This window comes from Microcaecilia unicolor, chromosome 4, assembly GCF_901765095.1.
Source record: "Microcaecilia unicolor chromosome 4, aMicUni1.1, whole genome shotgun sequence".
In the NCBI taxonomy this organism is placed as follows: Eukaryota; Metazoa; Chordata; class Amphibia; order Gymnophiona; family Siphonopidae; genus Microcaecilia; species Microcaecilia unicolor.
This window is the reverse complement of record NC_044034.1, coordinates 68,686,246-68,712,618: the sequence shown is the minus strand read 5'-3', so window position 1 is coordinate 68,712,618 and position 26,373 is coordinate 68,686,246. Positions and strand designations below refer to the sequence as shown.

At 41.9% G+C, this 26,373-nt stretch overlaps 1 protein-coding gene across 1 annotated transcript in view; it reads right to left on the bottom strand.

Moving 5' to 3' along the window:
- Positions 1-26,373, bottom strand: part of NUP58 (nucleoporin 58) — a 220,622-nt gene that overhangs the window by 22,495 nt on the left and 171,754 nt on the right. The window contains exon 13 of the mRNA XM_030200320.1: positions 22,834-22,932. Coding sequence (XP_030056180.1) covers positions 22,834-22,932 — 99 coding nt within the window. The remainder of the gene's footprint in view (positions 1-22,833; positions 22,933-26,373) is intronic.

Genomic DNA, 26,373 nt, shown 5'->3' with positions numbered 1-26,373 from the left:
TCTGAGCAATTCTCTACTTGCAGAGGAACCTGACTATGGTATCCTCTTGTCCTCATTATGGGCTCCTTTTACAAAGCAGAGCTACCAATTAGCAGTGCACTAAATGTGAAAAAGCCCATTCAATTCCCATGGGCTTCTTCAAAATTCAGAACACACTGATCAGTAGTGCTGCTTTGTAAAAAAAAAAAAAAAAATAAAATAAAAAAAAAGCCCTATCCTATGTGTCTTACCCTGGGGCCCCCCCAATTAGAGAAATTCAAGTTAACCCAGAAATTAAAGGCATTAAATTAGGACATCACAAATTTCAAATAGCATAATTTGCAGATAATTTTAGTTCACATAAAGTCACTTATATCACTTCCAGCTTTGATCTCGAGTTTTAAGGAATTGGGAGTGTTTTCAGGTTTTAAGCTGAATCTTTACAAGACAGAAGAGTTGGCATCAGGTGACACCCTGTGAGGGGGATGGGTAGGTCCTTCTCGGTATTTAGGGATGCAATTACCGACTGACACTCAAAGACTTTATGCATTAAATGTGGGGAAAAAAACAAATTTAGAATCAATAAGGTGGCGGGTGGAACACACTATCACTTTTTAGTGGCAGAATTTGTTTTGTATAACCCTGTTCTTAGATGGCTCTACATTATGTAATTCTAATTAGATTATCTAAAAACATCTAACATGTTTACACAAAGAGATAGCAAAGTTTGTGTCTGTGTGTGGTTGCTGTGGGGGGGGGGGGGGGGGAACGACACAGATGAAGATATAACAGTTGGCAGTTGGCGACAAGGTGGACTGGATCTTCTCGATATGAAAAAAATATATTCATATGTGTCTGTTTATACACTTAATGGATTAGCTTTTGAACAGACAAGATTATATTCTTTTATGTCCGTAAGGCATTTTAATTATTTCCTACAATCAAAGCAGCAGGTTCTACTTCAAAAACTGGCTGGCTGTGTATTGCTCAGACCCCTGAAGGAAACTTAGCGAGAACAAGCAACAATTTGGAAGCAGAACCACAATTGCTTAAACCAAGTACCACTTAGGGAAGATGCAGAATTTCTAGTAAAAATGGAGAATGAGAAACTTCTATGATGAGCGAAAGGAGGTGGAAAGGAGGTGTAACATTAGTGGGGTATTTGCATAAAGACTACGATACACTTATAGGATTTTCAGACATATGGCAGGAGGTTCCTGCTAAGCAAATGGATTTATTGCCTTATCAGCACTAATGCCATTAGTTTTATCGAACAGGGCTCCTAAGCATTCCAATTGCCATACTGAGGTGCAGGTGAGACTTGGGGTAGTTTATAACCAACCCTAGTTATCTCTGGCACCTGAATAGTTCTCTGCATGAAGTCCCACGCCCCTTCCTGTGACGCTCTCTTGACCAGCCAAATGTCCAGATTGGGAGTGTATGTTTTTTCCCTGTCTACATAGCGAGGCTGCAACTACTGCTAGGCATTTGGTAGAGACCCTGGGAGCTGGCGCAAGACAAAAAGGAAAAACACGATATTGGTAGTGGTGCCTTCCTACTTGAAACCTGAGATTTCCTGTGACTGGGAAGCATCAAAATGTGGGAACAGGCATCCTTCAAGTCTAGAAAGCATAGCCAATCTTTTTCCTGAACAATGGGGAGAAGGGTGCCCAGGAAAACCATCCTGAACTTTTCCCTAGGAATTTGTTCAAGGCCCTTAGATCTTTGAAGGGACGGAATCCTTCCGTCTTTTTTTGGCACAAGGAAATACCTAGAATAGAATCTCTTCCGTTCTTCCCCTAGTGGCATGGGTTCAACCTTGTTGGCCTGTAGAAGGGCAGAAATTTCCTCTACAAGTACCTGCTTATGCTGAGAGCTGATGAACGATGCCCTTTGTGGGCAATTTTGTGGTCTGACGCCAATGAAGTGCATAACTGAGACAGACTATTTTAGAATCCACCGGTCAGAGGTTATAAGGGGCCATCTCTGATGGAAAGAATTTTAAACTCCCCTCTACCAATAGGCCATCCTGGAGCCAGTCAAAAGCTCATCGCCTACTTTGACTGGAAAGCTGGTTAAAACTTCTAGGTCCACAGGGTGGGCCTGCTGAGCAGAGCAGGAAGGTGGAGGAAATCTACACCTCAGAGTAGTAGGGTCTCCACCCACGTATACTCAAGAACCTCCTATTAGAGGATGCAGCAGCTAGAGGTTGCTGAGAAAAGGGACTAAATGATGTCAGTGTGTTTCTTTATGAGGTCAGCAACCTACTCCATCTTCTCCCCAAAAAGGTTATCACTTCGGCAAGGTTGCAGACCACTCTCTTGAACTGCTGGTTCTAGGTCAGAAACACGTAGCCATGGGAATCTACGCATTTCCACACCCATGGCAGAGCACCTGGTCACAATATCATAAGTATCGTAGGTGCCCCTGGCCAGATATGTTCTGTACTTCAGCTGCTTCTTGGCTAACTGAAGCTCTGTGGCCTGCCTCTGAGGGACAGATTCCATAACACTAAGCACACTGTGTGTCAAATACTTCGTAAAGGCTCATGTAGAGCTGGTAGGCCCGGACGCAAGCAATGAGCATCAAGACCTAATAAAGCTTTCTCCCATATGAGTCCAGAGTCCTGAACTCCTAGCCTGTTTGAGGGTGGATTCGACTACCAAGGAGAGGTGAGGCAATTGTGCTCTTTTGAATCTGGGAACCTTTTAGATACAATACTGCATATCCACCTTCTTTGGTAAACCTGTACTGAGAAGGGAGATTCATCCATACATTCATCAGGATAGGGTGTAAGCAAACTGTGACCCCCTTCCTTGGGAGAGAACTCGTAATCTAAAACTGACAGCATCTCAGTCCTGGTCTCCTCCTCAGTCTCCAACTTAAATGGGATAGCAGCAGATGCCATCTCCTTCACAAAACCGGTGAAAGATACCAGGTGGAGATTTACATTTGTCTTGCAGTGGGGAGAGATCAGAACTAATAACTGGACATAAGAAATTTGACCATGTCACTCCTCTCCTTCAAGAATAACTGGCTTCCCAGTTGTAGATCAAATTACATTTAAAACACTTACCTTAATTCACAAAATTCACAATTCTCGCACACCATTTTATCTCTCACGTTACCTAATTCCCTATACCCTTATCTACAGCACTATGATCATCTCAATCAAATCTGTTACATATTCCATTGCTCCGGTAATTATGTTTTGATTCTATCTGCTCTAAAGCATTTAGCATCATTGGCCCGACTCTTTAGTATGCTCTTCCCTCTCAACTATGATTAATTAGCTGTTATACAGACTTTTTCTCAGCCCTTAAAACCTTCCTCTTCTAGGATACCTACAATGTAAACTGTTAACAGTCTCAACACTATAGTGGTTATCTGGGTCTTGCCCAAGAAGCCCTGCACACCTCACCATTATAATCCTTTTTTTTTTTACCCAACTCTTGTCCCTCTCTCACTGTCCTATCTGAAATGGAGTTCCTTCTCTTCCCTCTCCTCCTTTCTTTATTCATTATTTTAATACATTTAAAATGTAAACTGCTCTGAAAGTTTTTCCTCAAGGGTGGTAAATCAAATCTTTAATAAACCTGAAACATAAGATTCTTCCTCAGAGAAGTAGTGTGGGTTCTCCTCTGACTCATGAGTAGTCCAAATCAGACTCCTCAAAGTACATTGGGTGGACCGAGTGAGTCTGCACCTGCTCCAGCTCAGTGGGATTCTTCCCACTACCCATAGGGCACTCAGGTACAGCCCTACCCTTAGACTCCAGAGAAGCTACCTCAACCGAAGCAGAGAGCTGTATCGCATGGGTCAATGTCTATTCCTGTCAAGGTGCTGGCATCAAAAACTGCTCCATCAGCAGAATCTGGGCATGACGAAGGAGCTGAGGCTGAGGTGCAGCTGGCACAAGTGCCCTCGATACCTGAGCGGAGTGTAGCTGGAACAACTACGTCAGCAAATCCCTGAGTATGGCTCAGTACTGCTCATAGAGGATAGGCATCGGCAAAGGCTGGGGAGCCAGTTCAGAGACAGCCTGGAGAAGTGTCAGTGTTGAACCAGAAGCAAAAACCTGGCTGCCTGAAAACTGGTGCACCAGCACCTCCATTAAAGAGGGGGAGCCAGCGCTTCTTGGATACCGGCAACTCCAATGCCCTGGCATTGAACTACAGAAGAGGACTGATGCCAATGCTTCTTAGGCTTCCCTTGATGCTCATCATCGCGATACCTCGGTGCTGAAGAGGATGACATCTAACTCATATGCGACCTCGGCGTCTGATCCAATGCGGACTAGTCCCGGGACCTGCTATCAGTGCCTGATGCCAATGGCCCAGCCTTGAAGGAGCCAAAAAGTTTCTCCTACTGGACCTGACATACCTTCTTTTGTGTCCTAAACAAGAATCAGCCTGGTGTTGGTCCTAGGCACCTGATACATCAATTGTGCAGGTCCATAATAGAAATCACCCGATTACATTGGGAGCACCTCTTGAAGCCACTGGGGTCTTAGACATTGAGAAAAGAATCACGGCCAAATTAAACTCCTTAATCTTGAAAGTAAAAAAGGGGCACAAATCAAACTGAGACCACCGCTCAGGCACAAGCAGGCCTAAAGAGCTGTGGAAAAAGAAATGAGAGCTGAAAATAACTAAGAAATAACAGGGAAGGCTATCAAAACAAATATGTAAAAAAAAAAAAAATTGTGAAAAAAAAGTGATCAACCCATACGGGAAAGTAATTGAAAAGATGACTAAAAAACACACTGAGATCACAAAGACATGTCCTCCTAGCTCCATAGAAAAGGGGAGCCTGATAGTTCTGCGCTTGCGCATTGGGCGGGAAGGAACGCATGAAGGGACGTTGCTAGATCTTTCTTTAGCTAATACATGATAGGCAGCATCTGCACCAGGCTGTCAGAGGAAGTCACCCACATATAAGAATACAACTGGCCTGCTTGTCCTCGAAGTGTATTCTTCAAGCATGGATGCAGGAAGACCCACCCACACACTGGCCCTGATGGAACAAATTTCATGCATGATGGAGTTGGAGTCAAAGGCAGCAAGATGATTCCCTACATGAAAAACATATTTTTAGTAATATGGGTTGTCAAGTTTAACAAAGTGTATGGGGGGGCGGGGGGGGGGGGGGGGGGGCAGTGGCATGTAAAATGTTTTTTGATACAAGTTTTGCATGTTATATTTTAAATTTCTTAATAAAGAAAAGTTGAAAAAAAAAACAGGATAGAAAACGGGAGAAATGGTCAATATGCTCAATGGAGAAGGGTGGGCTCCAGGGATCTGTGCTGGGACTGCTGCTTTTTAACATATTTATAAATGACCTAGAAACTTGAAAAACAAGTGAGGTGACTACTGATGACAGCTATTCAAAGTTTTTAACTCAAGAGGAATGCGAGAAATTGACATTCTTAAGGGACAGGGAGACAGAACATCAAAATGGCAGATTAAATAGAATGTGAGCAACTGCAAAGTGATGCACATAGAGAAGAATAACCCAAACTATAATTCCACATTAGGAGTCACCACCTGGGATTTAGATGCCATCATTGATATGTTGAAATTCTCAGCTCAGTTTGCAGCAGAAACCAAAAAAGCAAACAGAATGACAGGAATTACTAGGAAAAAAACGGAGGGGGGAAAACCCCTCAGAATATCAAAATGCATCTCTATTGCTCCATGGTGTGACCAGACCTTGAATGTCTTGTACAATTCTGGTCACTGCATCTCAAGAAGGTACAGAGAAGGGTGACCAAAATGATAAAGGAGATGGAATAACTCTATGAAGAAAGGTTAAAAAGGTTATAGTTCTTCAGTTTAGAGAGGAGATAGATAAGGGAGGATAAAATACGGGTCTATAAAATAATAAATGGAGTGAACAGGTAGATGTGAAATAGTTTGTTTACTTTTTCCAAAAAGTACAAGGACTAGGGGGCATATAATCAAGTTACTAAGTAGTACATTTAAAACAAATTGGAATAAATATGTCTTGACTCAATGTATAATTAAACTGTAGAATTTAGTGCCAGAGAATGTGGTCAAAGCCGTTAGCATAGCAGGGTTTAAGGAAAGGGGGGGGGGGGGGGGGGGTTGGACAAGTTCCTTGAAGAAAAGTTCATAAACTGTTATGAAGGTGGACTTGGGGAAAATCCAGTGATTATTCCTGAGAGAAGCAGCACAGAATCTATTTACCCTTTTGAGATCTTGTCGGGTAGTTGTGACCTGGACTTGCCACTGTTGGAAACAGGATACTGTCTTAATGGACTTTCTGTCTGTCCCAGTATGGTAATATATGTTTATGGACTTACCTACATATTTGCTTTAGGCTTTGTTATTCAAATGATCTGCCTAGTGCTACCAGCAGCTGCCTTCCAGGTGCTGTGGAGGACTTGCAGTCCATCTTCATATCCTCATAGCCTTCTCCAGGGTGACTCCCAGGCCCACCATGATCTACTCAGAGCCTTCACTCCAGTTGTTGCGCACCAAAACATTTTCTCTATAAACTTTGTATTTTCTCTTTGCTATTTATTATAGCTGCAGTACAGTTTCTCTTCTTGGCACTGTGCATTCCCAATCTCTTTCTCCATCTGAAACCACTGTATACCACAGAACACATTGTCCACCTTCTGCTTTCGTCATCTCACCATCCCCCTTTTGTATTCTCCCTTCAACATTTCCTTCCTTTCATTCAACCATCTCCATTCTGTCTGAGTATATCTCAACTTCATCGCTGTCATCATGCCTTTCCTACTCTTCTCTGTACTCTCTTGCTCCTTCTCCTATTCTCCGCTGGGGATATCAATCCCAATCTTGGTCCTCCACATTAGCTCTCATCCTATTCATGCAGGTCACATAGTGATGTCTCCAATCTAATTTCTGTTCCTCTCCTCTTTTTCTCTGCCTTTCTCATGTGCTCTGTGGAATGCCCGCTGTGTCTGCAACAAACTGTCCTACGTCCACAACCTCTTATCTCTCGTACTCTCCATCTGCTTGCCCTGAGACCTGGTTTTGCCCTGAAGACTCTGCTTCAGCTGCGGCCATATGTCATGGAGGTTACTTTTTCTCACACATTCCTCGCCCGGTTGGCCATGGAGGTGGTATCGGGCTAGTACTCTCACCCTCTTGTAGATTTCAACCTCTTCTTCCACTTCAGTCTCGCTGCTTTTCTTCCTTTGAAGTCCACACCATCCGTCTATTCACTCCTCTACTTCTCCAAGTAGCTGTCATTTATCGACCCCCCCGATAAGTCCCTTTCTTCCCGTCTCACTAACAGACTCCTGGTTTTCCTTCTTTCCTGAACCTTCATCTTCTTCCCTCATTCTTGGGGATTTAACATTCATGCTTTACAGTTTAATATCCTCTTTCAATCTTCAACTGTGCTCCACTATCTGTACTCACCAGAATGTCCAGTGTCTTGACTTATCTTCTTCTCCAACTGCTCACTCTCCAGTTTCTGCACCTCAGCTCTTCCCCTCTCTGATCATCTGATAACTTTCACACTTAAACACCCCCCCCCCCCAGTCCCATCCAATCTCCACCAATACAGTTAGGAATCTTCAGGCTATTGACTCTTCTACTCTGTCCTCCAGTGTTTCAAATCTCTTCTCAACAAATACGTTATCAAAGTCTGTCAATGAGGCTGTCTCTTCCTATAATACTATTTCTCCTCTGCTCTGAATACTCTCACTCCTCCCATTCCCCCGTTCTATACGGAGTACCAAACCCCAGCCTTGGCTGACCTCTTAAATCCGCTACCTATGTTCCTGTGCCCAATCTACCAAACGCCTTTGGCTGAAATTCCATGCCCATGCTGACTTCATACATTTCAAATTCTTGCTAACTTCCTTCCAGTCTGCTCTTTCACTTGCCAAACAGGACTACTACATCCAGTTGACAAACTCTCTTGGCTCAAACCCTCGACGTCTTTGCTACACTGAACTCTCTCCTCAAAGTGCCTTCACCTTCTACTCCCCCCTTCACTTTCTCCCAGACTCTGGCTGAGTACTTCCATAAGGTTTACAAGATTAACCTTGAATTCTCAACCAAGTCACCTCAACCTCTCCTTCCCTCAGTCCATTCTCTCAACCCTCCAACTGATGTCGCCTTTTCTTCTTTTTCTGAAATCACTGACGAGGAAACTACACATTTTCTTTCCTCCTCGAAACTAACTACCTGTTCCTCTGATTCTATTCCCTCCCATCTACTTACCACTATCTCTCCTACTGTCATCCCTTCTACCTGTCATATCCTCAGTCTTTCACCTTCCAGTGCAACTGTTCCTGATGCCTTCAAAACATGTCGAAGTCACACCACTCCTCAACAAACCTTCATTGGACCCTACCTGTCCTTCCAACTATCGCCCCATCTCCCTCCTCCCTTTCCTATTCAAGATACTTGAACATGCTTGTTCACCGCCATTGTCTTGACCTTCTTTCATCTCAAGCTATTCTGGATCCACTTCAATCTGTCTTTCACCCTCTTCATTCAAATGAAACGGCGCTTGCTAAAGTCTCCAATGATCTGTTCCTGACCAGATCCTCACCCTTCTCGATCTGCTGCTTTTGACACTGTTGATCACTGCCTACTCCTTGATATGCTGTCTTCACTTGGATTTCAGGGCTCTGTTCTTGCCTGGTTTTCTTCGTACTTTTAGTGTACACTCTGGTGGATCCTCCTCCACTTCTATCCCACTATCAGTTGGTGGACCTCTTCTCTTTTCCATCTTTTTCCCTTGGTGCTCTGATCTCATCTCATGGTTTTCAGTATCACCTTTATGATGATGATGATGATGACTCCAAGATCTACCTCTCCACACCAGAAATTTCAGCAGGAACCCAGGCCCAAGTATCAGCCTGCCTATGTAACATTGCTGCCTGGATGTCTAGCCGTCATCTGAAATAAAACATGACCATGAATGAGCTTCTTATCTTTCTCCCTAAACCAACCTCTCCTCTTCCCCCATTCTCTATCTCTGTGGATAACACTCTCATCCTCCCCATCTCATTAGTTCGTAATGTTGGAGTCATCCGACTCCTCTTTCTCTGCACATAATCAACAGACTGCTAAAACCTGTCATGTCTTTCTCTGTATCATCAAAATTCATCCTTTCCTTTCTGAGCACACTACCAAAACCCTTATCCACACTCTTACCACCTCTCGTTTTCATTATTGCAACTTGCTTCTCACAGGTCTCCCACTAAGCCATCTCCCTCTCCCCTTCAATCTGTTCAAAATTCTGCTGCATGACTTATATGCTGCTAGTGTCACTATACTCATATTAGCCCTCTCCTCAAATCATTTCATTGGCTCCCTATCCATTTCTGCAGACAAGTCAAATTCCTCTTATTGACTTACACGAGTTCATTCACTTTGAAGCTCATCAGTACCTCTCCACTCATTTCTCTCTATGCGCCTTCCCGGGAATGCTATTCATTAGGTAAATTTCTCTTATCTTTTCCTCCACTGATAACTACAAACTCTGTTCCTTTTACCTTGCTGCACCATATGCCTGGAATAGACATCCTGAGCCAGTACATCAAGCTCCATCTCTGGCTGTAATTCCCTTCTTTGTCCTGTTTGTCTGTCATAATTAGATTGTAAGCTCTGTCAAGAAGGGGCTGTCTCTTCATGTTCAAGTGTACAGCGCTGCATATGTCTAGTAGCACTATAGAAATGATAAGTAGTAGTAGTTTTTGTGTCTGCCTCTATAATGGGGTCCCGAGCTGCTAACCTCCAGCTCTATACAGCTGCCAGAAGCTTATGGTACAAGGTTAAATTCCTCAAGAAAAGGGGGATCTTAAGAAATTATAGCTGCTTGTTCAGGGAGATTTCTCCAGTAACTGCAACTAGCTGAAGAGAAGTAATTTTTTTAACAAAATGGTCTGCTGTAACACCAATATAATATTTTCAGAGCTCACTCCTTAAACGCAGCAGTCTCTCAGGATTTCAAGAAGAACTGGTGAATTTACGGACTGTCCTTCTTGCTGGTTTGTATTACAGTAACCTTGTAAAAGAACCACACTGCCTATTTCCAGAACCAGAATGGCTTACTGTTGCTGAACAGCTCTGGCACTTATGGAGGGAGAGGATAGAAACAAAGAAATCAGATAATGGACGGAGGAGTTCAACACAGAAGGAAGTCAGAAAAAAAAATCCAGGGCAGAGAACTATGGGTGGGAAAAGAGAGAAGAAAGCCATATTGGAGGTCTGTGAACCAAAAGAGAGATGAGAGTCATGGAGGAGAAGGAAGACTGACTGAAGAAATATGGAGAGACAGAAAGAGGACAAGCATGACAAAGAAGGGAGGGGATAGGGACAGGGGATATCCAGGGAGAACAGAAACAGAAGAGAGCGCCAGGAAAGTGGAAAGGAGAAAAGAAAATGAGATGTGAAGCTTCACTATTACAGGGAACAGTTCCTTTGTCATTTAAAGCATGACAATGCACACCAATAGTGAATAATCATTCTGGAAACTCACTGACTTGTAAAATTAGACAAATCTCAAATTTACTTTCCTTATAAAAGAAAGGACAAGTTATTACAATAGCAAAAGTTTTTATTTTTAACTTCACAATACATTGTTGGATAGTCACCAGTATGATGTTTGTGAAATATTACTTGTTTCTACACTTTATGGTATACTCATGGCTTCTGATTTTAGGCTTAAACTAATAAAAATCCCTAATGCAAAAGAAAAGTGTTAATTCGCTACAATAGGAAAATAAAATCTCTTGGCAATTCTCCTTGCCTGCCTTGGATCCTCTACTCTTTTGTACCTTTTCCACACTAACAACTACTCAGCTGCACAAATGTATTTGACTCCACCATAATAAGATATCGAACAATGGTAAATACAAATTACTTGTAGTCTCAAAAAACCCTTAATTACTTGAAAAACACACACTTAAATTTAAAATTTACAAAATACCTAAGAACAGGAGCCCCAGGTATACTTTAATAGCACAAAAGGCTTTTTACTGATGGTATTCTTATATATTTCATTTGACTGATGCAAATGATCATTTTATGGCATTGACTTTGTACAATTGGGTTAGGTCAGTCAATTTTTAATTGATTCCCATCATTTCTTACTAATCAATCCCAGCAGGTGAGGATAGCAGATAAGACTTAGGGAAGGAAAAAATGCTGGATGCAAGGGGAACAGAAAGGTAGGGGGGGCCATGCTGGAGAAAAAGGGGGAGAGGCTAGAGTTAGTGAAAGACTGGGGAATAAGAGGACGGAAAATGGGAGGGATGGGGTGACAGAAAATAGATGGAAAGCTATAGGATACCCAGTTTAAAAAAAAAAAAAGAGGGAAATTGAAGACGGTATAGTAAGAATGAATGAAGAGAGGGAGACAAATGGAAAAATGCTAAAAGGAAAAACACAATGTTAGAGATGGGTGTAGTGGAGGAGGTGAAGACAGGCGGAGAGAGAAAAATGACAAACAACACAAAAACCTGGCATGAGAGAGTTAAGAGAAGATAAAGGAAAGCAGAAAGGAGAAATGAGGTATCTGATTTTCTATCCATTAGTCCTTCCCACTATTCCAGAACCTGTGGGGCAGTTGTATCCATCAACCAGCAGATGGGGATAGAAAACTGAGCTAAGACATCGCTCTCTTGGCATCCAGTCCAGCTCCTCAGTACTTAAGTAGACAAGCAGTAATAAGAAACTCAGAATAAATACAACAACCTTAAAGAACTTGCTAACCTAACACTAACCAGATGAGCAAACGTGTGTGGACCTCATCTTTGGACAACTTGGAAAGAACAAGAGATATGCAGAAAGCACCAGGCAAGGTCATTATCTGACCCATTACTTCAAGACTAAACATCTCAGAAACCTCAGGCAGGCCTCTGAAATAGTGGGAAGGACTAATAGAAAGAAAATTATCAGATAATATCTAACTTCTCCTTCCATTACATAGCTTCCCACTATTTCAGAAGCTGTGGGATGTTCAAAAGCAATCCCTAGATTTGGTGGGATCCTGGCGCTGCCATTCTGAGGACCAAAGCTGGCTTCCAACTGCACCCCAACGTCCACCCTGTAGTGCTTCGCAAAGGTATGCTGTGTTGACCACATTGCCTCTTTGCAAATGTCTGTCAGAGACAGTAAGGTAGTCTATGCCCAGGATGTTACTTTACGCCTCGTAGAATGAGCCTGCAAGGCTACTACTACTACTACTACTACTATTTAGCATTTCTATAGCGCTACAAGGCATACGCAGCGCTGCACAAACATAGAAGAAAGACAGTCCCTGCTCAAAGAGCTTACAATCTAATAGACAAAAAATAAATAAAGTAAGCAAATCAAATCAATTAATGTGAACGGGAAAGAAGAGAGGAGGGTATGTGGAGGCGAGTGGTTATAAGTGGTTACGAGTCAAAAGCAATGTTAAAGAGGTGGGCTTTCAGTCTAGATTTAAAGGTGGCCAAGGATGGGGCAAGACGTAGGGGCTCAGGAAGTTTATTCCAGGCGTAGGGTGCAGCGAGACAGAAGGCGCGAAGTCTGGAGTTGGCAGTAGTGGAGAAGGGAACAGATAAGAAGGATTTATCCATGGAGCGGAGTGCACGGGAAGGGGTGTAGGGAAGGACGAGTGTGGAGAGATACTGGGGAGCAGCAGAGTGAATACATTTATAGGTTAGTAGAAGAAGTTTGAACAGGATGTGAAAACGGATAGGGAGCCAGTGAAGGGTCTTGAGGAGAGAGGTAGTATGAGTAAAGCGACCCTGGCGGAAGATGAGACGGGCAGCAGAGTTTTGAACTGACTGGAGAGGGGAGAGGTGACTAAGTGGGAGGCCAGCAAGAAGCAGATTGCAGTAGTCTAAACGAGAGGTGACAAGGGTGTGGATGAGGGTTTTGGTAGAGTGCTCGGAAAGAAAGGGGCGGATTTTACGGATGTTGTAAAGAAAGAAACGACAGGTCTTGGCGGTCTGCTGGATATGAGCAGAGAAGGAGAGAGAAGAGTCAAAGATGACCCCAAGGTTTCGAGCTGAGGAGACAGGGAGAATGAGAGAGCCATCAACAGAAATAGAAAACGGGGGGAGCGGGGAGGTGGGTTTGGGGGGGAAAATGAGAAGCTCGGTTTTGGTCATGTTTAATTTCAGGTGGCGTTGAGACATCCAGGCAGCAATGTCAGACAAGCACGCTGAAACTTTGGTTTGGATGCAAGGTGAGATATCAGGGGTAGAAAGGTAGATTTGGGAGTCATCAGCATAGAGATGGTAGGAAAAGCCATGGGATGAGATTAATGAACCCTGCAAGCAAATAAGCTGACGCCATAGTCTCCCTCAGTCATCTAGCAATTGTGGGCTTGGAAGCCATAAGGCCAAGACTATGCTTACCAAAATGGGCAGTCCAATTTGCAAAACTCATTCGTGATTTCCAGATATCTAATGAGGACTATACGCACATCGAGAAGCTTTAAGGAAGATTACCGAGCCTCTTCGTCTTCTCTGCAAAAGGATGGAAGCACCACAGATTGGTTGAATGAAATGCTGATACCACTTTTGAAAGAAAGGAAGGAACTGTGCACAGTAGACCCCTGCTTCCAAAAAGCAGAGAAAGGGATTCAGACAAGAGAGCCTGAAGCTCCAAAACTCTAGGTGCCGATGCACAGCTACCAAGAATGCTGTCTTTAGTGCAAAATCTTTCAAGGCAGCCTTCTGGAGTGGCTCGAACGGAGGCTTCTGAACTGCGTGAAGGACTAAATTAAGGTTCCACTCTGGACACATGGTACAAAAGGTAGGTCACAAGTGGCCCACTTCCTGCAAGAATTGAATGATATTGGGTGAGCTGCAAGAGACATCTTCTGTAGCTGGCCCCTGAAACAGGACAAAGCCACAGCCTTAATTCTTGCAGAACCCAATGACAATCCTTTCTGAAGACCTGCCTAGAGAAATGCTAGAATATAAGTGATTTGAGCAGAGAAGGGAGAAAGTCTGCACTCAGAACACCAGTCAGTGAACATTCTGAACAACCTCGCATATAGAATGTTTCCGAGCCTGAATCAAGGTAGCAATGACCGAATCAGAATAACCTTTTTGTCTCAACCAAGCCCTTTCAATAGACAAGCTGGACCTTGCTTCAGTAGGCCATGTACCTGTGAAAGACCAGGATCACAGTCCAGCAGTTGAATCAGGGCCACGTACCACAGCCAATCCAGGGCTACGAAAATTATTCAACCCCAGTGCAATGTGATCTTTTTGAAAATGTGGCCTACCATAGGCCAAGGAGGGAAGACAAACAGTAGATAGGTCTCCAGCCACAGCTGGCAGTAGGCCATTGATCCCCACAGAGACCGGTTCTTTCAGACGGCTGAAGAACTTGGGCACGTTGGTATTCCTTTTCATCGCCATCAAGTCCAGATGCGGAGAACCCCATTGGTTCACTAACAGCTGAAAACATTGGCTGGATAGTTCCCATTCTCCCAGGTCTCAGGAAGACCTGCTGAGAAAATTCACCTCCATATTCAGGGACCCAGCAATGTAAGCAAGCGGGTGACAAGCAGAGATTTTTCTCTGCCTATCTCATGAGGGAGACCACCTCCACCATCACTGGATGGCCACAAGTACCAGCTTGCTTGCTAACATAAGCCACCGCCAGGACCGCCGAGACACACAGCCGAGCCCAGGGCACAACCACACCCCCCCACAATATTCGGGCCAGCCCCCACAATCAAACTGCTGCCCCCGCCTGCCCCCTTATCTTCCTGCGTGAGTCAGTCCCTCAGTCTGTCATCTCCTTTCCTGTGTGCTGGGACCCAGATGATTGCATTAACAAGATGTTGTGTTTATGCAATCATCTAGGTCCCCGAACATATGCAGGAGCAGGAGAGACAGACCTGGAAGAAGCAAGCATGCTGGCACCGCCTCCCCCCCCCCCCCCCCCCAGAGGCTGTGCCTGGGGAATTTTGCCCCACAGCTCCCGCTCTCCCTTCTCTGCGACCCTGGTCACCACCATCGCACTGTTGAAGAAAACTTGGACCAAGGCCCATGCTTGAAAGTGAGCAAAATCGCTTAAACTATTCTGCACTGCCCTAAGCTCCAAGTGCCCTGTGTCATCTGGAACTTGCAATGAGCTCCCCAAACTGACTTGTTGGTATCCATCGCCTCCACCTTCCATTGTGTTATCAGAAAGGGAGCTCCGAAAGTCACATTCCTGGGCGACAACCACCACTGCATACAAAAGTGAAAGTTGTAATTTTGTGAAACCGGAGACCAGCAACTGAGAAGATACTTCTGTAATGGCTGCATATTAGCCCTTGCTCATGGCACCACTTCCATCACCACTGTCACTGACCCCAGAAACTGGATGTAGTCCCAGACCCTAGGCCTGCCTTGAGTGAATAGACAAATATGTCAAACCAGGTTTGATCTCCTGTGTTTCACAATGAAGATCCTCTCTCCCTTGCTGTGTCAAATAGAACACCCAGATACTCCAGCGTCCGTGATGGAGTTAGTCTACTCTTCTTAAAACTGATCGCCCAACCTCTGAAGAAGCGGCCATATGGGTATATGCAAGTATGCCTCCTTGAGCTTGAGAATGGTGAGCAATTCTCCTGCTTGAACTGAGGCTATGGCTGCTTTTAGCGTTTCCATAAGAAAATGGGACACTAAGGCAGCGGTTTAGATCTTTGATATCTAAAGCTGGATGAAAGGTACCTTCCTTCCTTAGGACAACAAAGTAGACGAGTATCTGCCTTGCCCATGTTCGGCTTAGGGAGTTGGAACAATGGCCCTGAGTGACAGCAAGGAATCTACAGTGGCCTGAACCTCGACCGCCTTTGTTACTTTTCAACAAGGAGGCTTCGAGAAGAGAGGAACAACTGAGCAGGAGAATTCTAATTTGTAACCTGTACAAATATCTAGAACCCACTGGTCTAATATGACTTTAGCCCACACCTTCCGAAACTCCTGAAGACATCCTCCCACTGGAGAAAGAAAAGAGTGGACCAGCCTCACATCACTGCGAAGCTCAGGAGGCATTGGACGCTCTAGCTGGCAAAGGACTTCCTGTCTGCACGAAAGGAAGACTAGCGTGCCTGACAGCAGAATTTCTGACCATATTACTGATGTCAAGGCCAGTACCATCTGCTGTCTTGAAATCGAGATTGAGTGCCCCTGAAGATGGATGACCAGAAGCTTTTGGCTTATCCTCTGGCAACATTTGTGGCTTAATTTCCCCCAGTTATTTCACCAAGTTATTGAGAGCTTCCCCAAACAGCCACTTGCCCCGAAAGGGCAGTTTAACGACAAGACCAACACTGCATTTGCTGCCAAATTCCACAACCAGAATTACCGACGTGCCATGACAGCCAAAGATACATTGTCAGCTGTACCCAGTAAAATGTCATAAATAGCATCAGCCAAGTAGGCCAACCCCACTTCCAGCTGGGCACTATGGCATCCATCTTGTGTTGCAGACTGTTGATGCCACTTCAGGCATGCTCTAGCCACAAACGAGCTGCACACTATCACCTGAAGACCCAAAGAGGCCACTTCAAAGGCTTTTCAGTAAGCCTTCTAGCTTCCTATCCTTAGGTCATTTAGGACAATGTCCCTTTCCAATGGCAAGGTGGTCTTCTTAGTCACCACCATAAAAAGGGAGTCCACCCTGGGAAGCTGAAATTTCTCTTTTTCCTCTAAAACCAATGGGTAGAGGAGAGGCATGGCTCTTTCCACTCTCAGTCCCATGTCTTGTAAGATCCATTCTGCTGTAATCAGGTCTTGAATGTCTGGATGCATCGGGAAGGCCTTAAAAGGACCTCTAAGCCCACTCATGATCAACAAAGATGGATCTCCTGATGCCAAAGCAGAAGGCTCCTCAGTGGAAAGCACCACCAGTGCCTCAGAAATAAGTACGGAGCCCTCTTTATGAAGCAACCTCAGTACTTTCGGGACATCCCCCTTCCTCAGAAGAGGAAGCGCTCCTCCCCCAACGGCTCCTCTGAATAGACAGAAGCCACACCAGATAAGGAGGGAGACGCAAAGATAGACCACCAGAAGTGGACAGATGAAGCTAAACGAGACCTCTATGGAGCCGGAGGGGGAACAGGGCGAGAAACTGAATCACTTTGCAGCAACTCTCTGTCCCCACTTCAGTAAATAGGCCTGGTCTAACAGCAATATAAACTCTGGAGAAAAAGATCTCGATGCTGAATGCTCTGTCAGGCCCTGAGCTTGTAAAATGGCAGCTGTGCTCTAATCTTGACTAGGCTTCCAGTGTCCTAAGGTCTTCCTGCAGTCTGCATGTATTTTGACAACTTTGAATAGTTTTGTGTCATCTGCAAATTTAATCACTTCACTCATCATTCCATTTCCAAATCATAAATATGTTAAATAGCACTGGTCCCAATAGAGATCTCTGCGGTACTGCAATATTCATCCTCCTCCATTGAAAAAAAATGGCCATTTAACCCTACCTTCTGCTTTATCTCCAATAACCAACTCCTAATCCACAGCAGAACATTGCCTCCTATCCCATGACTTTTTAATTTTCTCAAGAGTCTCTTATGAGGAACTCTGTCAAAAGCCTTCAGAAAATCTAGATACACTACATGAAATGGCTCACCTTTATCCACATGTTTATTCATGCCAGGTATTTTTAAGTTGCATAGGAAGGGGATGGACAGGAAAGGGGGGGGGGGAGGGGGAAGAACAACCCAAAATCTGCTGGATTTTGTTTCCACCTGCACAATCCACAACGTTTCTTAGACAATTTGCCAGTGCACAAATGCGAAAAGCTTGGGAAATGCTGCCTGGTTGGAATGGAGAAAAGGCATCAAGTGTTCCCTGAACCTTCCTTTGCATCCCTTACCTTGGGCATCTCCCACCCTTCAATCAACAGATCCATCCCAGACACCTCCCCTCAAGCTCCCTCAATTGGACCATCCACCTTTCCCAGCAGACTCACCAAGGACCTTGCCCCCAAGCTCAGAAGTCCCTTTCAGACCATACCACCCCATACCCTCAAACATCACCCTCTCCTTTGTTCCTTACATACACCCCACCCCGAAATGCTTCACCCATATACATAGTCCCATACATACCACAACTGTGCACCCCAGACATACATAAGCTCTACTGCACCCCATACCTCCCCCAACAACTCACATGTAAACCCCCCTTAAAACACCAAAAGCCTGCTCCCAACTCTCATCATCGGGTATACATTTATACCCCTCCCCCCTATCCCACTACCTAGAGGGATATGGCGTTACAGTGGCTCATTTTAGTTTTCTGCCCAGAGTTCATTCAATCCTAGCTACTCCACTTGAAATCAGGCACCCCTCAAGGACCTGCATAATCTCCATTTTTTTTTCCTGTATTTACCTACTCCAACTGTGTGCTGTCATCAGGAAATCATGTGTCTTATCAAATTCATACATAAAATTTTTACTTCTCTGCAGGACTCAGCAACATGTAATGAGTCATTAATATTTACACTGTATAGGTATATTTGAAAAAGAGCGAATAGCTAAATACTAAATCAGTTCTGGATTGAGGGCCCAATTTTATGGGGATAATTATACAGCTTTAAATTTGAATTCAAAGTTGAGTATGTAGATTTAGTTAGCTACAAACTAATTAAAAGCTCTTTTTTCAAGCTACAATACTACACAGGTTAAAGTCATTTCTTTTGAGTTCAGATTTTTGCTCAATGCTACAGGTCTTGTGCCACTCAGCTAGACTACTATAATCTGATTTACGATAGCTTGTGTGCTATATCAATGAAGCATTACAATTGATGCAAAAACGCTGCAGCTCATGAATTAATCAGCTGCTCAAAGTATGATTATATCACTTAGTCTTCAAGCACTGCCTTAGGCGTCTAGAGCCCATGTAGATAAAGATTTAAGATTCTGGTTTTACTCTCAAAATCTCAGCTTTGCAATGCTCATGCTTATCTGCACACACTATTATACTCATTCTTCTAAATGTTCCTTGTGATCCTTTCAACAGGGGATATTTGCTATACCATCAATGATGGTTATGCATAAGTTTGATAGAAGAGATTTTTGTTGAAGTAGAAGCTTGGAGACATACTTTGTCTACAACTCTTCATCTACAGACTAAGTACAATGTTTATTTTTATTTAATATAATATTAACTGGATGTTTTATACTGATATTGTTTGCTCATTTGTTATAGTACGATGTTAACTTGTCATCCACCTAGAAAAACTACAAATGTTTCTAGATAAATGAGTATGGGAGAGAAGGGGTCGCAACAATAAAATGAGGCAAAATGGGAGAGACAGGCAAAAGGCTTAAAGGCATACAACAGGTCGAGGATAATGTAAAGAGAAAAAATTGTAGGCAGGAGAGAGAATGGTATGACAGAGGAATAAAATGGGAATGGTGCAGTGCAGTGCAAGGTAAAGTAAATAAATTAAACAAACACCTAAAGATTCAGTGTGAACAGTGGATGAAAGAAGCAGTCATAGAAAGGGACGTGGATAGCCAGTCTAGTGTCTCAATAGCAGTTATGTGCATTGCCACATGAAGGGTGGTCCCTGGTTTGATTGTGGAGTTGTGTCATGGATTGATTTGAGATCATACAGAAGTAGCATTTACAGCCACTGGAAGGTGCTTCAATTCATAATGGCACTGAGGTCAGATTCAGGGCCCACGACAGACCCACGTATATCACTGACACAACCAGAATAGGTATGTTGGGAGAGGGACAAAACAGCAAAAATCCTCAGGTAGTTTCAAATGAGGGTTCAAGATACCAGATCTAAGCCCTGATTTGGCTGAATCTGGAAGTACAAAGGAGAAAGAAAACAATGACTGTTAAAATAAGATGAAACAAACACAGAAAAGGAACCCAGAGACTCTATAAGATAAAAGCAAAAAGAGAAACGTATGATTTGGAAAGACAAGCTAAAAATGTTGCTTTTTAACTATATCTTCAAATTAAATGTTTATGAAAATGGTTATCTGGTGTTTTTTTTAAGTCAATGTATAATATGACACTGGTGGAGTTTCACTCCTATAAGTTTAGGTGGGTGGTGATGTGCACATTAACTTGCTTTTGCTCCCCCCTCAACCCCACCAGCTTCCTTAAAGTCCATAATCCAACATATGGGCTACCAAAAAGTACATTCAGGGTTAATTCTCAGAACCAGCATAGAACAAGTGGAAAGCTGCAAAAAGGGTGGGGGCACTAGAAATGAATCTACTTTGCCATCCTTCCTCTGTCATTGTTCTTACTACTGACCCATTCTGTGGTGCTCACTAGTTTCTCACTAACAAGCTAGCAAGCTACCTGTGGACTCCTGCATATTCACTCTCCTACACTACTGCCTCCTTCCCTTCCTGGGCCTACTTCCAAATAAAAAGCAGTGGCAGAACTATGTCGCAGCATGAACTATGAACATGCAGCAGTCTAAGGACTCTGCATTCGGACACCTGTGTGACCACCCAAAGCACGTCTGAGGATCTGCTAGCAGCAGGAAACATGATCAATAGTGGTTTGCGAAAGAGGAGAGGAAAGGGAAAGCAGTATCAGCACTCGTGCTGACCACAGAATTTGGGGCATCATATTTCAAAGCTGCTCAGGGAAGATATACATCTTGCGGATTCTTACACCTTTCTAAATGATACCCGGCCAACACCAACCTGCTGCCATCAATTCAGATAATTTCTTGGGAATATTAGCCTGTTAGAATCCCCTTCCCCCAAGTGTACCCCAAATTACAGGGAGCAAGACTTCTGCATGAAGCCTGCAGTATCGCTGGGTTGTGCTTTATCTACTTTATTTTCTCCTCATCACCTCTCCCCTTGAAGTGAAAGGAGGATTGTTTACAATATTGTAACTGCAAACCTATTTGCACCACTGTCTTCTAACTCTGTCCCATTATTATATTTATTTATTTTAAGAGTACTGGTAGTTTTATAGAAACAGATTGCATTCGGGGGTTTTACATAGCTCCCCAATGATTTGCTCTGCTGATGCACAGATTTACTATATTACACAACTAAGGGGGAACAACAACAAAAAAAACTAATCAAAGATTTGCAAGTACAAGTCCCAATATTTTATTCCTCCTTCTCTCCATCCTATCAAGAGCCTAAATTTTTTTGAGGGTCAAAACAAGTACATCTGTGGAATTCAGTACCTGTAAAATACTTTGTGAAAAAGACATGGAAATGAAATAAGGCCAAAGATCAAGATACTGAAGATGTTTCCTTACTACAATTTTAATAGGCCTACAGCTGCATAAGTATCTATGTTAACAACACACACATCCTTGAGATCCCATCTTTTTGGTGAGCAGAAAGTACTTAAAATATCATCATCCTTTCTCCTGTGATTGCACAGTTCAAATGGACTGGCCTACAAAGGGAAGGGAAGGACCAATTAAATTCCAACAAACTACAGAGGTGAATAATATATGAAGTGGTATGTTTATGTTTATTAAAACTTTATGAATCGCATTTTCTTAACATGTAAATAAAGTGCAAAAAAAAAAAAAAAACAATGAAAACATTTTTCTAAAACCAATAAAATACAAAAATAGCAGATCTGGTGGTCTTGTGAACACCTGAAGGGGTATTGGCAGGGAGTCACACAAAGCCTATCTGCAAACTTGGAAATCCTGTTCCCATGTGACCCCAAAGTGGTGCTTGCTCGGATGGTGTAACTGTAGAGGACTGAAATGGCAGCGTTGCCTCAAAACACTTTGTTTAGCAGCAGCAAAGACAGTTATTGCTGCCCACTGGAAGCGGAACAATGGACCAACATTAGAAAATTGGCATTCCAAACTCAAGTTGTTGGGCGAGTTGGAAAAATTGACTGAACGCCGTTTGGGACGATATAATTCTACAGCTGAGGAATGGACACATCTGGACCGTTTATTGGATAAAGAAGCAGCGGGGGGGGGGGGGGGGGGGGGGGAGGGGGGGGGATAGGGGGTAGTTTGAAAAGAGGCGTTATAATGGGAGCATGGTTCTACAGAATGGGGAGCTTGGGGGTGGATGTGGGGATGGGGGAAAATACATAGGATTTCTTTAGGCTTAATGTTGTGCATCTTTGATTATGAACAGTTTGCTGTTTTTACATTTCAAATGTCAATAAAAATTTATTGTTGAAAAAAAAATACAAAAACAGATTGTCCGATTCAATTACATACAAGAAAAGGTTTGGAATATAGATAAATGTTGTCAGAGTCTGGCAATCTGTTTTTTTATTTTATTGGTTTTAGAAATATTTTATCATTGTTTTTCTGTCTGTAAATAAATACCACTTTATGTATGTTTATTCACCTCTGTAGCTAGTTGTAATTTAACTGGACCTCCACTACTCCCTTCCCCGAGACTTGTATACATTTATAAAGGTTTTTCTTTATTTTTTTTTTTTTTTGTTTTTTCCCTACAAAGGGAAGGACAGTTCTACTTACTGAAGTTTCTGGTGGTAGTAGTATTTTGTCATCTTTGTAGCCCATATGTTTTCATTTATTCGACAAAACAGACTGAGATAACAGCAAAAAATCCAAAAGCATTTAAATTAAGCTTTTAAAGTATTTACTGCTTCTCCTCCCCTCAGGATGGTATACATGTTAGTGTAATACTAACCAAAACTTCAAATTTTTATTTTTGCTTTTAATACTGACCAACTTTCACTATTGCTGAATGTCACTTCTCATCTGAGTTGTAACACGGTCACCTTGTCAATTTAGATTTCACTCACAGTATAGTTTCAGAAAACATGTAGCAATTCCAGCATGTAAAGCATTTTTACAGTTTTTAGACTAGACAAGCCTGCAATTAAAATGAAAGGTTTTAATTTAAATGTATATCAGTGAAATATTATAAAGAATAAAGTTGTACCTCCAAGACTTGAAGAACCTAAGCCGCCTGCCTGCAAGCCAGTGCCAATACCTGAACCGAATGGTGCTCCAAAACCAACTCCAAGAGAAGGCTGTGGCCCTGGTACGAAAAATGAACAACATAAAAGAACAAAAAAACAAAAACAAAACAAAAACACAAACTTGCCTTACTCTCAAGAATGAGAAATCCTTTATCTTGTTTATTTCATAATGATAAGCACATCACTTTAAAAAAAACAAACAACATTTTAAATCTTCAGTCTTTGTAACTCAAACCGTGTCTAAATGTCCATGAACATAATGTGAAGAGGCAACTGTTGATAAAAGTTACTGAAAAATACCAGCACAGAGGGCAAAAAACAGAGGGATTGTGGTGCACATTCCAAATCAGATCTGACAAGCTGTTCAAATAAATATGTCAAAGAAATATGCTAAATTACACTATGCAAAGAGATGGAACATGAAATTTTGAGGGGGGAAAATAAGTTGGGAAAAATGGGAATTTTGATTCATATATGTAAATCCTCCAAGTATATTTCTCTAGCTTGATAAAATCTGTAGTACATTTTCAGAGGACTACCACAGTAATTCTGAATATTCTTGACATATATGTTTTGACAGAGATGGCAGATCTATGGGTCAAGCTGTCTCTTATTCTCTTTGCAATGTCTTAGCCACTTCATGCTCTTCTGAAAAAGCTTCAACTTTGTCAAACATTTGGCTCTCTGTGTCTTAACAGTTAGAATCCGACACAATATTGTCATAAGATCCATTTTAAATAAATCTGTTCTTTATCATCTTGTTTTTAATATAATTTGTGAATGATTTCATAATTGTTCAAATATAATTTAATATGTATGTGTGGGTGTGTGAATATATATATATATATACGTACACAGACACCATTCACTACTTTGTGAATTATTTCATAATTGTTCAAATATAATTTAATATGTGTGTGTGTGAATATATATATATATATATATATATACACACACACACACACACACATACACAGACACCATTCACTGCTTTGTGCTCAAGTACAATTTAATATATTCTAATATTCCCATTTCTTCCTGTTAGTTTTTTCCTCAGTTCAAAATTTCTGAGAATTTAACATCTCAAATTCACTGTGGAACAAAGAACATACAAACCAAAAGTTAATTGCTCACAAATCATTTGACTGTTAATGTCAGGTCCCAACACAAAAATGGAGCTGACACTAACATGACCAAAAACCATCATGTTACCAAATTTTAGATTATTAAAGCATGAACCTGCAAAATTAGGTTACAAGAACTAGTTATGATTTCCCATGTAAAAATATTTTATCCAATTTTATACAAGTATTTTAAATCGATAAAACACAGGACAATAACTTTTATTTCATTAAATTTATTGTTCATTTTAAAGCAAGTCAATTACATAGTAACATGACAATTCAAATGTGTTCACACACAGTAATTGAGTTCCCCTCAAAATGTTATATTACATCATTCTACAAGATAATATACTCAAACCACTTACTTTATAAAGTAGATTTATCAACATTTAAGAAGGCACAGTTTTTTGCACCTTTGACCAATTCATTACATTCAAAATTAAAATTCAGAAGTGTCATTATTCCAGAGAACAGTCCTTCCGCATGTTCTCACTAAATTGTAAACTGTCAAAAAAGCATTTTCATTCAAGTTTAAATTTTACTTCAAGTTTATTTTTTACATTAATCCTTAATTTGTGAAGGACAAAATCAACTTGATAGTCTCGTGCTAAAACTTATACAAATAATCCTTCACTAAAACTGCTACTTTTTAAAAATAATTTAAAAACACTGATGATTTTTGACAGTTTTCACAGTATAGTTTTTCCCTGTCTTTCAAACTTTGATAAGTGCATTAAAACAAAATTATGAAGGGCTGAAGAGGAACGTAGAAATTTTTGAAAAGCACAATTAAAGCCCTTAAGTAATCAAAGTAGGATGAGGTTTGTGTACAGAATATAGTGTTCACCTTATTATAAGCATTTAAAAACTGTAAACCTTCAGTCCGACCCTTGATGCAAATAAGACTTGTCAAAAAAAATATCATTAACCAAATGATAATTTTGCTTGGTGACGACCATGGCACCCTATTCAAATACTTAAAATGTCTAACATAATATATTATCTTTGATTAATTTAACACTCTTCAGTTCACTGAAGCATGGACATTTTTTTTTTGTCAGATACCTCCTCTCTAAAAACATCTTAATACATAAAACAGCACACACCATGCTCCATTACATAACTTACAGTAAACTCAAAAGATTTCTGGAAAACAAGTTGAGATGTACCAATACTTCTTTAAAATAGCTATTCAACATTGTCAATATTTGCCATTAATCTAAGCATGCAATTTTGGTGAAAAAAAAGCTGCTTAAATAAAGAAAATCTATCAGAGTTTTAAGTACAGCCAAAGGTCCTTGCTCTGAGCATTCTAAAATGATATTGAACAGAACCAGCCTTGCAAATAAAACTCAATTTGCTTCTGAATGGATAAGAGAAAAATTTCAGAGCAGTGTGGAACAGAGGAAGTACTACCAGCAACAAATCTGATTTACATACCAATAGTTTTCTGTAGCTTTCCATACCCTGGGGATTTTGTCCCCCCTAATTTTAACTCATTACTTAGTATTAATTCTCCTACCCTGAACACACAGGCAGCAAAAACCAGGCAACTCTGGGGTACTTTTGCCAGTCACCAAGGCCTCCAATACTATCAATTTTACTCTATGGACAACAGTGGCATTAGTCTCCCTCCTAGGGCCTGAACTGATTGTCACTAAAGGACCCTAAAGCACTATCTGCCCTAACAGTTGATTCCAACTTAAATCACAACCACAGAATGCAGTACTATATATAGCTTGAGCCACATGGGTCTGCTTTCAATCCTGCTGCTGTAAATGGAGTGCATCAACTTTAAATGCTACAAATGAAGAGGCACTGATGGTGAAGACCTTAGAGAAAATGATGCTCAGACCTCCGACTGAGCTAGGTAACAAATATAACATGCAGGACCGTACAGAAACTATAGTTGCACTCTGTGCAACTTGCCCACTGGTGCCACCTGCTTCACCACCACCAAGGGGAGAAGGAGCTGGTAGCAATTTTGGCACCCCTCCATATTTCATGCCCTGTGCAGCTGCATTTCTCACAGCCCTTAGGTATGGCACGAATATGTTTTGTTACTAATAATATAGCACAAACATTCAAAAAAACCATCACAAAGGATTAGGAAGCAAATATTGGTGCCTGTAATGAGTGTAACAAAATAGAGGGCTACTGATCAGCCACCACCAATTATGTGCAGTACCAGAGAATCTAGAGGTATTACAATCTATGAATACATTCATATAATGAACATACCCACTGAAATAGTAGGAATAACGAAGTCATAGGCTAAGAGCACAGAACAGCTACCCAACCACTTATTGTTCCTGTTACTATAAGTTTCAAAACCAGTACCACACCAGGTAATGGAGCCAGTATGTATGTATAGAG